Source organism: Nicotiana sylvestris, chromosome 9 (genome assembly GCF_000393655.2).
Source record: "Nicotiana sylvestris chromosome 9, ASM39365v2, whole genome shotgun sequence".
Lineage (NCBI taxonomy): Eukaryota > Viridiplantae > Streptophyta > Magnoliopsida > Solanales > Solanaceae > Nicotiana > Nicotiana sylvestris.
In genome coordinates, this window is record NC_091065.1 from 6,217,783 (window position 1) to 6,234,629 (window position 16,847).

Below are 16,847 nucleotides of genomic sequence, written 5' to 3' on the forward strand. Positions count from 1 at the left end.
TTTCAGCACATATGCGGGATAATCCTATATCTGAACATGCCACAGACCAAGCTTACATTCAGTCCACAGTTCTATAGATGTCCCAGGTACTAGCTTAGAAGGAACTAAATTCAGAATGTAATTTGAAGTTTCCAGGAAATATTCCAAAAATAAATAAGGCAAATCTGAATAACACGTCATTAGTCTATCCATATCCAAAAGAGACTTATTTCTTCTTTCTACTACACGACTCTATTATGGAGTTTACGGTGTAGTCAATTGAGATGTAATCCCTATTCTGATATGTAACTAAAAAACTCTTTAGAGAGATGCTCGCCACTACAATCAAATTGTAGTAACTTAATATATTTCTTTGGTGCTTCTCTATTTCAAGTCTTAAAAACCTTGAATTACTTAATTCATTAAGACTTACAGTGCATCAAATAAATATATTAATATTTTGAGTAATCATTTATGAACGTCATAAAATACTCAAAATCTATCTCTTACGAGTATGTTCATTTAACCATACAAATCAGAAAGGATTCATTCTAGCTTATCACTAGTTTTATTTCCTTTTAAAGGGAAACATCTTTTAGTCAAATTTCCTTCCAAACAGGATCCACAAGTTGGTAGTGCCTCTACTTTCAATGAACCTTAAGGTCCATACTTGACCAACTTGAAATCCTATCCAGATTAATATGACTTAGATAAAAGTGCACAGATAAGTTTTACTCAATTCTGAAGAACATATTCTCTTATGAGGTAGACTAATATTGTTCTGTTCAGGAGAGACATCAATATATAATAACAAGGTCATGCATTCATGTACCACAAGAGATAAAGTGTTTATTAAGCTCAATAACTCAAGAGTTATTCGAAAAATAAAACAAATATCCATCTCTTATTTTGCCCAGAAACCGGAATTAAATTCCTTCTAACAAAAGTACATATATTGCATCCTTAAAATTAATGTCTTATCACTAAAAGAAAATTTTAACAAGTAATACGACAAATTGCATAAAATCATTGTGGAGTTGAGATAAAAATATTAAATAGATCATAATAAGTCAAAACACTGAATAGTAAAATTCAGACTGCATTCAATATTTATATACATACATGCATCTGGAATAATAAATTTCGATGGGAAAAGAATTATTCATGCAAAGTATATTATATAATGCAAGAATTATACAATCCAAAAATAAATAGAACCAACTCAGATGGAGAGCATACTATTATTTTCAGTCAATTGTATATAACTTTTTAATACAAAAATTTTAAAACACACTACACATATATGTCATGCATCTTGAATAGCAATTTCGATGGGAAAGAACTACTCATGCAACATACATATGCAATGCCAGATTATTCACTCCAATAATTAAAACAGACCCAACTCAGATGGAGAGTATACTGTTAATTTAAGTCAAGTGAACATCATTTTTAATAGCTCTAGTTTCATTGATCCAACATGTATACTCAGATGGAGAGTAAGTACACGATATCAATTACTAGTATTTCACCTAGTGAGCTTACAATAAATTTATCCGATATGGAGGAAGACCTAAAGTCAACGCATAAATTTATTACTCACTTGAAATTAATAGTGGAAGACCATAGAAATATATTTCTATCACCACTTAATCATGATTGTATTGTAGTTACAAAATTGATTCAACCCTTTAAGCTCAGATGGAGAGTTAATACTGGTTATCAATAACTAGTAACTATAGCCAGTAAGTTCATAATAAATTTATCCGATATGGAGGAAAACCTAATGTCAACGCATAAATTTATTATCTTACTATAAATAAAAAAAATGAAGACCATAGGGGTTTATTCCCATCACCACTTTATCACAACCACGAACTTTTCTCTGAGGATTAAGTTCCATATTAAAAAAAATGCTCAATACCCATTTAAACAGTCTTAAAATACTAAAATTAATATTTCACACTGTATAGTGGTGATTATTGTTGACTGGACTATTTCTGATAAATCTACCAAATTTCATATCAATCAAAAATTGCGACCAAATTTGGAAAATTATCATTTTAAGCATTTTTTTAAGAATTTAAAATATGACCTACATTTTTTTTATCATATACCAATTCATGTCAAATCAACATGTGTTATCATGTTCCAGATTAGACATATAAAATGATAGAAAGAATGACTTTTCGTATGTAAATCACATTTTAATCCGTCAAACCTCCAAAAAAACTCACCTAAACGATCCCAAATCGTCAAAATATGATGTGCTTCACTGCATAGCAGTGAGTTCTTCTTATATGATCGTTTCCAATGATCCTACCGAATTTCAGGTCATTCGGAGATCGTGAAATTCATGATCGCCAAAAACTAGACCAAATTCGAATAAATTATTTTTTTTGGCGTAGTCAGGATTAAATCCATGTGATTTGCATTCTTGCTATATATCATATCAAGTTAAATCATCATGTTTCAGATTTAACACAAATATAGCCGATATATAAAGAATAATTTTTCATATTTATAACAAATTCAATTTAATAAACTGCTTGAAAACCCATCTAAACGACCTCAAAATGCCAAAAAAACAACATGATTCACTGCATAGCAAGGAGTTTTTTTTCACTAGATCGTTTTCGATGAACCCACCAAGTTTCAGGTTAATCGGAGTCCGTCAAATTCATGACCACTAGCCTGTAACCAAACTCGGAGAATAACCGTTTTAAGTAGTTTCATGAATTAAAATAAATATGATATTGATTTTCATTCTCCTTATAATTACACTATGAGCTCAAGGCATATATTATTTTCTTCCTATTTCTAGGATATATAATATCTCCTTTTGCAATAAATTATCCTTTTATTAAATACATAAGAACCTGAGATATTATATTTTCTCCCGTTCAGTGAAAACCCCAATATCTCTTCTCATGGGTGGAGTTAGTTTCACTAGTACCCAAAGATAAATACTCTTTTTCTAGTTATGAACCTCCACCATTAATGTAGATTTCTCAAGGATAATTTTCACATGGTATATTAAACATATTTCAATGACTCAAATAAATAGACCATTTTGTGGATCCTACTTATTAATCATAATGCTCAATCCATGAATAGATATAATTTCACATGTACAAATTTACTAAGAATTTTTCATGAGTTCAAATAAACAAACCACTTCAGTGGTAACTATTTATTACTCATAAAATTCTCAATTTACAAGTGAATATATATTTAGCTCATAAAATTATTTTATGGTAGACCATAGCTTAAAAGTCATACCAACATTATAAAACTCATACAACATACCGTCATATTTCACTTAATTAGAACCTCCAATCAGAGAACAAAATTCTTCATCAAAAATCCAAACTAGTAATCACGTAGGGCATGAAAATATAAACTTAAATTTGAGAAATTTTTTATGCACAAACATGCCAAACGCTCCAATCATTAGTCATCCAGGATATCAAATAGAGAATTTTACTTTCTTACAAAATAATTATATCATTACACAATATGAATTATACCTTGTAAGACCTAGTCAATAAAATCTTACACCTCTATTATTGAATTTAATACAACAACACGTTTATTTGCTAATAGTCAATGTGTAAAACCTATTATATGACTAGTATTTAATCATGGGGACCATGGAGAGTCATCCCCAATACCATTGAATTAAAAAAGAATTAAAATTATTAAGAAATAATTTCCAGAAAATAGAAAAACGTCCAAAACACAGTCCAAACGACCTTAAAACGCCGAAAAATACCATGATTCACTGCCAAGGCAGTGAGTTTTTCTCACCACGGCGTTTCCGATGAACTTACCAAATATCAGCTCAATCGGAGTCCGTCAAGTTCGCTGACCTCCGAAAATTCCGGCTATTCGGTCAAAAACAGGTTTTGCGTTTTTCTAGGGTTTACCCCAAAAAATTCAGATAATCTCAATCAAATATCAATAAGAAAACATATATCTCATGATTATAAGAATAATCCATAAATTATGCACAGTTAATTCACAAAACAGCAGTGCAGTTTTTCAGAAAACCACATATATATGTAATTCAAAAAATGCACATAAACACCATATTCTTGTTTCATGAAAAACTTAGTTATCTAATTAGATGTGAGTGAGCTCTGATACCAATTGATGGATTATTATATGCAGCGGAAGCAATCCCAGTATCAAAATCACATGTAATTTAGACAACTAGCATAAACGGGATTTCACGGGTTACCTCTTGAAGCGTGAACATATCTCTTCTACCACGTGAGCCTTCAGTTCCATAACTTCTCAATGGAATCTCCATCACCCGCACAATCGTGATCCTCGAACGTTCCACGGTCTTCTACTGTGTTACCCAAATAATACCCGAAAATAGCAATTTCGTGTGGGCGAAATTTCTAGGAAAACTTGGCTGAAAATTTCAGCCACCATCTACTCATACCTCTAGGTGGAAAACCTTATGTATTTATAGCACAAGTTTTAAGGGTTAAGACCCTTTTCCAAAACCTGTTGGGTTTTCTTTTCCACCATAAAAATGATTTCTTTATTTCCGATTATTTAGGCACAGTAGGGACCACAAAATTTAATTAACAAGGCTTCAATTATGGAATTAATTTCTAATTTTCGAAATTAATATCTACCATAATTAATTACGAATTATTCCACTAAAAATCCGTAATTGCACTCCTTATCCAATTTCGAAATTCATCCATTAAATCTTATTTAACTCCCCATATTAAGATTCAGATACTAATCAAGTAAATTAAATTACTGACGATTTAATTTATTGATTATTTCCTTTAGACTTTCGCTTAACTTATTTCATGTGTCGGATACAAAATCCACCGGCCGGGTTTACACATGCAAACTTATAAGCTTTCATAAAGGTATATCATCAATCTCTAAACCGAGACATGGATTCCATCAACTAACTATTACTTCGCCAATGTATATTATTATTATCCAATTTACCAGGCATATTGACCCACGAAAGAATCTCGCCTTTTAATAAATCAAAACAATAATAATACACACAGCTAATAATAATTATATCAAGATTAAGAGTATAAGTACATTTAATGGCTAGAGAGTTTATTTTATTAAGTCAGTATAAAATACTTATCTCTACCTGGTCCGTTCAATACATACAAAATGTACTAGCACAAGAAGTTGGAATTAAACCATTCCCATAATCAAGATTAATTATATTTAATCTTGTGCTACAATCATTCCTGATGGTTTGTCCAATTCCATCATATTAGATTGTGAACTCAAACTTTATACTTATAAGAACCGATGATTTAATCTTCCGTGTATAAGCTAAACTCTATACACTAAATCATCTACTATATAAGCAAATGACACAGACTATTATATGATCTATTTAAAACTTTATTAAAACTGAATAAACAATTATTTCATAATAAATACTATATCTAAACCAAACTCATGGTTAATAGTATATATCCCAACACTAAGCTCTCACTATGCGCGGGGTCCAGGTAAAGGTCAGACCACAAGAGTCTATCGTACGCAGCCTTACTAGAGTATCCAATATTTACATCAAATTAAACAATGCGTAACATGTGTGTGTATATATATATATATATATATATATATATATATATATATATATATATATATATATATATATATATATATATATTAATTGATTTATCATTTAATCATGATTAATTACTATTTATATTATATTTTTTTATCACTAAAATAAATTATTTATTTTTGTGTAAATATCCGGTATGAATTAGTATTTCCTCGATCCACCTATAGGCTCTTTGTGACAAATTTTCGACCATATTAGAATTTTTTTCTAAAATATTTTTCACCCCAAAAATACTGGCACAATTACAACCATTAAGAAAATAACCACTCTTCAGCCTTTCATTTTTCTTCTTTTACACTCTCCAATTTCCAATTTCCCAATCTGCAACTTTCTCTTTCCCTTTCAGAAAAAAAAATCTCAGAGAGAAAAATGGCGGATCAGCTCACCGACGATCAGATCTCTGAGTTCAAAGAAGCCTTTAGTCTCTTTGACAAGGACGGAGATGGTAATATTTTATGCATATTTTAAAATTATTTTTCATTTTATTATCATTTTTTCTCAGATCCAGTGCTTGGTTCTATGTATTTTACAAATTTATGTATTTATATATTACGGGTCTTTCTTGTTTTGATTGATTTGTGATTTGTGTTTGAGTTCCTATATGCCTAAGCTGACATAGACAGGTATTAGGTGAAATAGTTGAGGTGCGCCGAAGCTAAACAGAACACCACCGTTATTTAAAAAATTGTGATCTATGGTTGATTTGATGTAACTTTCGAAAAGAGTGAAGGGTTCAAAGCACGAGAGTCAAAACATCTAATTTTCGCTATTAATTCAATATGGGTTTACATTTTGGTCACAAATTGTTATAACTACATAGGAAATATTTGAATCTTAAGTGAAGAAAGGCTAGTTTGACTTTTTGAATAGTAATACTATCGTATAAAGTTGGTGACAGAGGGAATATTTGATTTGATTTCATTATGTAGAAAATTTACACTTTTGATCACATTGGATCCTCTTTGTTGTTATTTCGATTTATTTCATATTGGTTTGATTTTGCACTCGGGGTTTGATTCAGTTCTTAAAATAAATGGATATGATGACCTATCTATGCGAAGTAGCGGGTTTTAATGTTGTTAAATAGCTCAATTTGAAATATTGTTAAGGCTTCATGGGATCTCGAAGACTGTTTAGCGTTGACAAATTGAATTCTTGTTTGGGATCTTTACACAAATAGCCGGCTGAATTTACTGATTACTTCTACTATTGATATACATCGATTATACACTAATCATACATGGTTATACTCATATTATACATGGATTACGCATATATTATATTAGCCGATTTTTTAGTTTAAACGGTTGCGTGGGCAACTATTTAGGTTGATTCTTCTTATTTTGGGTTTCAATCACAATGGGAGGTGGTTGAAGTTGGTTTTGATTGAAATCAGTTGACAAGCCCAAAAAGGTTGTACCTTTTAGGTGTTTTCTATTATTTGTTGATTTTCTTGTTGATTCGTGTTTTGTTTCTTGTGATTTGTTAATCAGTTTCACTCTATATCATAAACTTGTTTATACTGGTAGATTGGTAACTTACCCTACATTGCTATAACGCCAAAAAGTGTATGCAAGTCTTTTATGGAACCATGTACAGAATCTCTTCACACTTGGTTTTATAGAAATGTGTTTACTTGAATTCTCTTCTGACGTTTTGGTACAAGTTACTTTTTCAGAGACCGATTCAAAGCTGATGTCCTTTCTTCTATATTTGAACTATGGAGCAATTTAGTTCATTATTCTGGTGAATGTAGAAAGCTTATCAGTAGATGGTCACTGTAAAACGTCCTTTCCTACTTACTATGTATACATGTGTCGGTGTGCGTGTACATACATATGCTTGTTTATCGTGATATCACTTTAATTCCTATTTAGTCAGATTATGTATGTCATAATCTGATTATGTATGTATTTAAACAAAGTAGTTTTCTTCTGTTATCTCATCTTTTATGGATTCTGGGGATGAGCTGGTGGATGCAAATGAGCTTCCTTCTCAGATTAATATGATTGTGCTGCTATTTTGGCAAGAACAACTTATTGTGATTTTTTTGGCAAGTTCAGTAACAACTACGCCTCAGTTCCTAACAAGTTGGGGTCGGCTATATGAATCTTCACTGACCTCGTTTTTAGTTTAAGCTCAACTCATGTCATTATCATATGCCAAAATAAAAATAAAAGTGAATAAATAAGTTAAATAATTCTATTATATAGAAGAGCGAAGATATCGACTTGTTTGCTTTATGTCAAGATTGGAAAAAGGAAAAATGCTTTATGCAGTGATTTGCACCTGAAGATAGAAAAACCTTTTTTAGTTGTCATGAATCTGCCGACCAAACAAATCTTGATGTCTGTATTCTCTTTAGAAAGGATAGTTCTGTTTTTTATTCTATACAGATTGAAGTGATCAACCTACTTATGTGTTCACATGCTTCCTTTTGAACATCACTCATCGGTTTCATATCTGATACAAATATGTGTTTCTGTTGGATTCAGATGATTTATACTCGTTTTGTGAGAACAAACCAGTCTAAGTCTCATGTTAAACTTTTTTCTCTAACCTAGGGAAATAAGGAAAAAAACAGTAAGTTTTATAAGCAATTTGAATTATGGCTATAACTGTTCAATAATTATCTCCATATCTGCTGCAGGTTGCATCACAACTAAGGAGCTTGGAACTGTAATGCGTTCATTGGGGCAGAACCCAACCGAGGCTGAGCTTCAAGACATGATTAATGAAGTTGATGCTGATGGGAATGGGACCATTGATTTCCCAGAGTTCCTTAACCTGATGGCTCGCAAGATGAAGGACACTGATTCCGAGGAGGAGCTAAAGGAAGCTTTCAGAGTGTTCGACAAGGATCAGAACGGATTCATCTCAGCAGCTGAGCTTCGTCATGTCATGACAAACCTAGGCGAGAAGCTTACAGATGAAGAGGTCGACGAGATGATCCGTGAAGCTGATGTGGACGGCGATGGGCAGATCAACTACGAGGAGTTCGTCAAGGTCATGATGGCCAAGTGAGAACTGATGAATCCAACTTTTAATCTTTATTAGAAGTAAAAATACGAAGAGAAGGAAACAGGGCAGATAAGTTTGTTGAGATTCTGTTCAAATTAGGACATATTTACCTGTCTCAGCGCTTGCCTATTTTCCTATTCGTATGGTTCTTAGTGTTGTTCTTCAGTATATGCCTGTTTGCCCTCTTCCTTGTCTTAGTAGTTTGGATTGTTAGCAACTCCTGGTAATTTCTTCCTGAATTCGGTATTGTGAACCTATGACGTGTTGAACTTTTTTGTTTTGTATTCCAAGTGACTAATTTCGTTGATATTCCAAATTCTTCCTTATGCTTTTATATGTGTTTTTTTGTGTTTTCTTGATTTGCATTAACTTGTAGCAGATACACAACTTGGTTTCCGTTTTACATTGGTATGCTTGACTTCGAGCTCGAGGCATTCCACACCTCAGGCTCATTTAACGTTTTGAAGGAGTAGGACATATATGGTATAAATTGTAGGACTGTTCTCTCAACATCCTTAGCAAGAGTATTTGGAGTTACCTTAATTTTTGCTTTTGGTTTTACCTTGGACCATAGTTAAATGGAGCTGTGCAGTTATGTGGATGATCGAAGCAGATAGTAGGTACATTTCTTGGTGGGCGGTGTTAACCGGTACTTGTGCTGTTGTGCTGGTGGGAGGTAGCATGTACTTGGTGTAACAGTTGAGGTGCACGCAAGTTGCCCCGGACACCACTCAAGTAATGGGAATAACCATTCAGTCAGATGATCCCGGGTTTTGGTCATGATCGAAGCTGATGTCTTAATTTTGCGAAATCCGATACAGATACTACTTTAAACTTTAAAGGGATGAGAAAGAAAGGTAGACTCACGGTGTAGCCTAACGGTTAATAAAGTGGGTGACGACTATGGGATATTAGTGTTCAAATATCCACACAGACGAAAATTGCTTGAGTGGGTACTTACGCCTACAATTTTTTTTGACAACGATAGTAGTTGGGTAATCTTGTGTGCACCTCGATCTTCACATTTGCTACTTGCTAACTTCCACAAGCATAGGTATTGGGTAACTTTACACATCAGCATGGATCTCCTTAAAAAATTAATATTATGTACTTAATTTTTTTTAATTTCTTTATTATATTTATGCTTTTCCATTGGAACCGAATGGAAATTTAGCTTTTGCCCTTTTTCTGTTTTTGTGGGTTAAATGACGGACAGAAAAGGACTTTGGGCTGAAGAGGTGACTCCACGAGCCAGCAAAACAGAGAGAAATAGCAGCCGAGGACGTGGTTGGAAAAAATGGCTATGCTTTTCTCGTTAATATCTTTACCCCCCCCCCACCCCCCACCCCCAAAAAAAAAAAACCACAAAGGGAAAGAGAAATTAAAGAAAAAGGAGAGAGAAAGAAAGTATATTGAAAAAAGGTAATTAATTGATATTTCAATACTTTCTCTCTTTGGCCAATAGGTCCATTAAGTCTAATAATGAAATTATTATAATCACATGAAAATTACTTTTATTTGAGAATTTACTTTCTCTGTCTTGATCTCAGTTTACTTTGGTTGATATCTGATTACTTTAGCTCAATGTAAAGAATTAACACAATAACTGCCCACCGACTGTATAATTTATGCATATCCATGAATAATATGTATATAAACGTGTATAATTATAGTATACACGTATAAAGTGTAGAATGATTTTCAGATAAAGTCTAAATGAATCAGATATATTTAGAGTTTCTGGAGTTTATTATATGTCCGCATTCAGTGGATTCCTAAACAGACCGAAGTTACTGGTACGTTCCATGCTAGCTCCATCCTGACTGTCGTCTGTGTCCAAACTCATAGCCGTTGGTGGTGGCGCGCTTGGAGTGAGACAAGAACTCATACAATGGATAATATCAACGGCGCAATCCTGAAAGCATTTGTCTGGCGCTGAGATGCATTTAACAACACAACCGACTGCTTTTCTGCCACAAGTGACCGCACATGGCGTCAGAATTGATTGGCCTTGAGCATGCTGGAATAGTATGGTGGATGCAGAAATGAGCATAAGTAAAGCTAGAGAATGAATGGGTAAAGTTTTTGCAAGAATAGCCATATTGGAATATGAACTTGAGAGTTGCATTATTGTTTTTTTGAGTTTATATAACGGGGAATGTAGAACAAAGTTTTTGGTTTCTGTTATGGACAACTTTGTTCATACAAAATATGTGGACTAATCTTGTTAGAGTAAAAAAGGGGGTTGTATTATTAGCAATATTATTTTTGGAAATTATCTTTTATTGATTAAGGGATTAATTTTTCATCACCGCCTACAATTTTTTGACAACGGTGATGGTGAGTGTTTAACCAGAAAATAAGAATCTCGGTCAACGCTTATTTTTAGAAGTACTCGGGTTATTGATAATCAAATAAAGGAATATTTTTGTAATGAAAAAGGAAAATTAGAGTGAGAAATAGCAGAGCAATCAATATAAAGCAAAGTAAATACGTATATTCCAGTAACAATCAGAACGTATCCATACAAATGTCATTTCTCTTTCTTTTATAGCTATTTCTAAGTACAACGTCTCTTCCTTCTCGTAATCTAGTCATTATGAGCTTTTAATGACAATAATGAAACGTTATAATTGGCAATCGTAACTGTTTCGTGAAGATTTTGTAATGTTTCTAATCATTCATGCTCATCAATCAAAGATTAACGAATCTGTACTTTTTGTTGTCTTGATTCACTCCGCCGGGGTCTCTTCAAATTATCAAGAGACCCGAGCAACAGACTCTTCTTGTCTCTTATACGTTTTGCTCGTACCTATTAAGACTCGCATCTCTTTAAGTACTTTTCTCTTGCTGTCACTTTTCTAGTGATCCACGTGTCTTGCCATGTCAGCCACATAATTAATTCCACGTGTAATATTTATTTTTTCCCATACAGATAGTCCCCCCACTTGCCAATTATTCAGCAATTGAATATTTGGGAAGTGGATCTCTTTTATGGCGGGAATTTTTCCTGCAGTTTCCTACGTATCATTATACCTTCTTCTAAACTGATGTGTCATATGTCACTTCCATTTAATGCCTGTAACACGTGGCAATTATCGATTTGTCTGCAACTCTGCAGCGAGTTTTAGGGCTTTTTTGCGGATACTCCAGTCACGAAGTGACAGTTTTCATAATGACGTCTCCATCATTACCTTTTTTTGTATGACGGTTGCTTCTGCATATAAATACATCTTTTGCCTTTACTTTTACGAAAAAACTTTCTTCAGTGTCTCTTATTAACATCTTATTCTTGTTCTTCATCATGTTCTCCTTCTCCATACAACTATGTTTTCCTCAACCCCTGGTCCCTGAAAAGTTCTTATTGTAGATGAACTTCCTTTTGCTCCAACCAGAAGTAGGAGAGGTGGGAGGTTACGCAGTTTATGAGCAGTATCTGTACGGGGTTCTTCTTCTCAATCTAGTTCTACTCCTCCGTCATCTTCTAGAACTAAGGCTTCTTTTTCACATAGATCTTCTGTTAAAAATAGGGACGCTAGTGAATCAATACGTGAAACTTCAGTTGATGAGATCATCCTTGCTGAACTATCCTTCTATTCTGATAGAGAATCGATTAGAAATCACGTTACTTCTATGAATTCTCATGATCGGGCTGATGTTTACCCTTCCCAAATTATTGAGGGTTTGATTTTCCATTGTACGTAGAGATTGCCATTGGAAATTTGATTTTCCAATTCTGGCTCCCAATGAAAACCAAAGGATCACTTCTTTTAAAGTTGGCTTTTCTTTTGTGTATACATATTCCTTCACATTAGGTTTTAGGCCTCCTATTGACCCAGTCATTATTGAATTTTGTCGTTTCTTCAATGTGTGTTTAGAATAGATTGGCCCTATTGTATGGAGGGTTGTGGCATGCCTTAGGTATTTGGCTAACCTCGCTCAATTACCCTTCACCTTTTATCATCTAATCTATCTCTACTCTCCCATATTATTCTGTCATGGGATTTTTACTCTTGTGGCGAGAAGTAAGAGAGTTGTTTTCAGCCCCGGGGATGATAAAGATCGTGGCTGGGATGCCTGGTTCATCGCTGCTCCCACAAGTGGGTTAGTAGGTGAAGAGAATATGCCCTTCCTTGAGAAGTGGAACTTTGCACGTGAGTTTTTTTTCAATTTTTTACTTTCTTCTCTTTTTTGTGTAGAACCTGTACTTCTCGTAACTGTTTTACTTTTCTCTTTCAACAACTATACTGTTGAGGAGATTTCTGGTTTCCGCGGTTGGGTAGAAAAATTGTCAACAATTGCTCCTATGAAAGTAAGGTCTTGGAAGTATCTTTCAAATAGAATTGGTTGGAAGGTTAAGACTCACGGTAACTTTCTCTTCCACTTTCTCCTTTTTCTTTATTCTTACTTTAGAACTTATTAACCCTTCTTTTTATTAGGGTTTCCCATTCGGGGTGTGAGCGCTGAGGTAATTGCTGTTTCTAGGCTTTTTTTTTTTAGCAAAAGCTCAGGAAATAATTTTGAGCCCCACATCAAAAAGAAAAGCTAATAGACCACAGGATTTCGAAGATAAAGAGGAGAGGGAAGAAAGCTCATTGATTCGTAAGCCACGAGCCAGAAGACGAGTTATTTCTTATGATGAAACTACTCCTCCTCCTTGTCCTGTTTCTATGTTTGAGCCTTAGAGTTCTACTTTAGTAAGTTCTGATTAAGAAATGCCTGCAGCACCCCGTGACTCTACTAAACACCTTTTCTCTAGTGGATTTGATGATTAAAGCTTTGGCTTAATTTCGTAGGAAGCGCCTCTTGCCTCTTTCCCTGTGTCTGCTCCGATGGAACCTCAGTTGCATGTTCCTACTGCTGCCGCTACTGCTTCGCCCGTGGCTATTCTAACTTCTGTTGTTCCTACTGCTACAACTTCTCATGTTGAAATTGTCTCTTCTAGCGGAAGTAGGACGATAAAATAAGTTACCATTGAAGTCCCCACAGACGGTAACCTTTTGAAGAAATTAGGCCAGACTGACGTGTGGTTGAAGCCACTGATAGGCCCAGTTGAGAAGTCTAAACTAGAAAGTCATAGCTCTCTAACTTGGATGAATGATATTGTGCATTCATCTTTGAAGGTATAAACCTCATTTTTTTATCTCGTGTTATTTTTCTTTTATTAGCATCATATTCCTTTTTCTTACTATGTAGATCAATCTCATGGGTACGGAGATGATGAAAATGATCGTCCATATAGAGCAGCTAATGCATGACTATCGTACTAAGACAGATAATTGGAAAGAGCAAGAGTCTTCAGCTTGAAATGGAAGTTTTGGAGGAAAACAAGTGTACCTTAGAGCAACAAGTAAAGGTTTTGGCAGTAGAGCTAGCAGTTGAGAGGGCCTCTTCTAATCAGGCGGGCAAAGACAAGAACCTTCTTGAGTCTTCATTTGCTTAACAACTTTCTAAAGCTACTGAAGAGATAAGAGGTATGAAAGACCTATTGAATCAGAAAGAAGTTTATGCTGGTGAGCTTGTTCAAACACTGACCCAAGCTTAAGAGGATCTCCGAATGTCTTCTGATAGAGTTCGATTTTTGGAGAATTCACTTGCCCCCCTCAGGCTTCTTATGATGCTTTCTTAACTGAGAAGGAAGAACTTAAGAATAAGATTGAGCACTGGGAAAGAGATTATGAAGCCCTTGAGGACAAGACTACCATAGAAATAAGTTGTGCTTTTTTGAATGCATGCCATGATACTCCGATGGAGGCAAGTCAGGAAGGTTTTAACTTGGCTGCTGAGATAGCAAAGATCAAAGAAACAATTGAGAAAACCCAGTAAAGACAGAGTTTTTCTTCACCCGTGGCTGACACTCCCGAGGGTGATGAAGTTATTCTCGGTGAAGTGGCTGTTCAACCTCCTTCCGCTCAAGTTGCCCATCCTGGTCATGATGATGCCATTGCTGGTTCAGATTCTACCCCTCGGTGAAAGTTCAAGAAAATTTGAAGTGTTGCCTTTTTTTTTTAGTAGAATACTTGGTGGTCTACCCCTGATCCTATTTTGGGGTGATATTTGGAAGGTTTTGCCCCTAGTCCATTTCGGGGCTTTTTGTAAAGACAATTAGGTTAGAACTAAGTTCATAGTTAGTTTTAACCATGTTACTATGATATTATAAAGTGTTTTGTCCAACTTTTATGAAATCTTTATTTCGAGTTTCTATTTTACTCTCTTACTGGTTTGCCCTTGCCTTTTTCTTTATAAGTTTGGGGCTTTATTTTCCACCTAATTTTAATGTTTGGGTTTTTTCTTTATCCTTTTCTATTTTAACTTTTGCATTTAAAAAAGCTCTGTAGATTTCATGACTTTTTGAACAAGCATGAATTATAAAAGAGGGCCCTTTTATATACGACACTTAATGAAGAAAACGTCTCAACTTCATAATGGTGTAAACATAGGAATATACATATTTCTTTGAATAACTTTGAAGAAAGTCTTGTATTATTCGTACTTTAAATAATACTTTACATGTATTTAAGTATTATCCATAACTTTTTCGTAACTGTTTTCTTTACAATAGATTTGTGAAAAATTTAAGGGTATAACTTGGAAACCCGTGACTAAATATTGCCTTTGACCTATACATTCGTAAGTTTTTAAAATTTACATCCACGAGTGTATTCTTCATAGGTTTGAATCAGGCTTGCGTTTTTGACTGCTCGTAACTTTGCTCTGAACTTTCGATTTGTTGGGTAGACTTTAAACTTGACTTGAATTCTGTTTATTTCCAGTCTTCTTTGCCTTTTTGTCATATATATAGTCCCCCAAGTATTTGAGCTTTGAAGTATTAAATCTCGAGTACTTGATTATTCCTTTCATATGGTCCTTTTCCTGAAATTACGGGACTCGAAGGAGAATATAATTTAGATGATGGCTGCTTAACCCTTTAAATTTCCATCAGAAAAGTTGTAACCCTAGACCGAGAATTATGTTTCTTCCGCGTGTCTTTCAGGTCTAATATCATCATTTCGTGCGGGCTAGCTTTTTGCCTATCATCTAAAATTGTTAGTATAATTTTAATTGTACAAAATAAAAATTGCAATTGAGGGATACCTGACCGCAGGTATATTTCCTTTCCTTAAAAGTAGTACTTCTTTAAATGAACAACATTCCAACTCGAGGGTAGAACCTTTCCATCCATGATTTCCAATTCATATGCACCTTTGCCAGCGATGCCTCGAACCTTGTAAGGTCCTTCTCAATTTGGACTCAACTTCCCTGCATTGGTTGCTCTTGTGGATTGAAAAACTTTCTTGAGTACGTAGTCCCCAATCTTGAAGTATCTAAGATGAGCTTTCCGATTGTAATATCGCTCAATAATTTATTTTTGTGCAGCCCTTATCAAAGCTGTTTCTCCTTTATTCAAGCAGAACAAGACTTACCCGCATCTCCTCCTCATTTGACTCTTCGGTTGCTTGGGTGTACCTCGTACTTGGCTCACCTATTTCAACTGGAATTAAAGGTTCAGCACCATACACAAGTGAAAATGGTGTCTCTCCCGTACTTGTTTTCGCTATCGTTCTATAAGCCCACAGGACTCCGGGTAACACTTCTAGACACTTACCTTTTGATTCTCTAGTCTTTTCTTCAAGTTATTAATAATAACTTTATTCGTCGATTCAACTTGTCCATTGGCCACGAGATGATAAGGTGTTGAAGTAATCCTTTTAATTTTCCAACTTTGAAAGAATCCTGTGATTTTTGCACCTATGAATTGCTGGCCATTATCGCACACGATTTCTTTTGGAACTCCAAACCGACAAATGATGTTTCGCCAAATGAAATCTCTAACTTCTATTTCTCGTACCTGTTTGAAGGCACCTGCTTCCACCCACTTAGTAAAATAATCAGTGAGTATTAATAAAAATCGTACATTGCCTTTGGCTTGTGGTAATGGTCCCACGATATCCATCCCCCACTTCATAAAAGGCCATGGTGCGATAACCGGATATAATAACTCTGCTGGTCGATGCATATTGTTACCATATCTTTGGCACTTGTCACATTTGGCCACAACTTTCTGCCTTTTCTTCCATTTTTGGCCAGTAATAACCTGCTCTGATTAAAGTTTTTATCAAGGACATTCCTCCAATATGATTTCCACAATGCCCTTCATGTATTTCTCTCATCACGTACTCCGTTTGAGAAGGTCCGAGATACCTTGCTAGAG

General features: G+C 34.6%; 1 protein-coding gene across 1 annotated transcript; it reads left to right on the forward strand.

Annotated features, from left to right (window-relative positions):
- The first annotated feature begins 5,768 nt into the window (after window positions 1-5,768).
- Window positions 5,769-8,942, forward strand: LOC104240558 (calmodulin-7). The gene is made up of 2 exons (XM_009795422.2): window positions 5,769-6,059; window positions 8,265-8,942. Exons 1-2 carry the CDS (start codon window positions 5,984-5,986, stop codon window positions 8,636-8,638), a joined length of 450 nt encoding a protein of 149 aa, XP_009793724.1. The 5' UTR covers window positions 5,769-5,983; the 3' UTR covers window positions 8,639-8,942.
- Window positions 8,943-16,847: the final 7,905 nt, after the last annotated feature.

Coding starts and splice junctions, on each gene's coding strand:
- LOC104240558 (XM_009795422.2), top strand. CDS start 5,984: ATGGCGGATCAGCTCACCGACGATCAGATCTCTGAGTTCAAAGAAGCC. Junction 6,060..8,264: donor CTTTGACAAGGACGGAGATG/GTAATATTTTAT, acceptor TATCTGCTGCAG/GTTGCATCACAACTAAGGAG.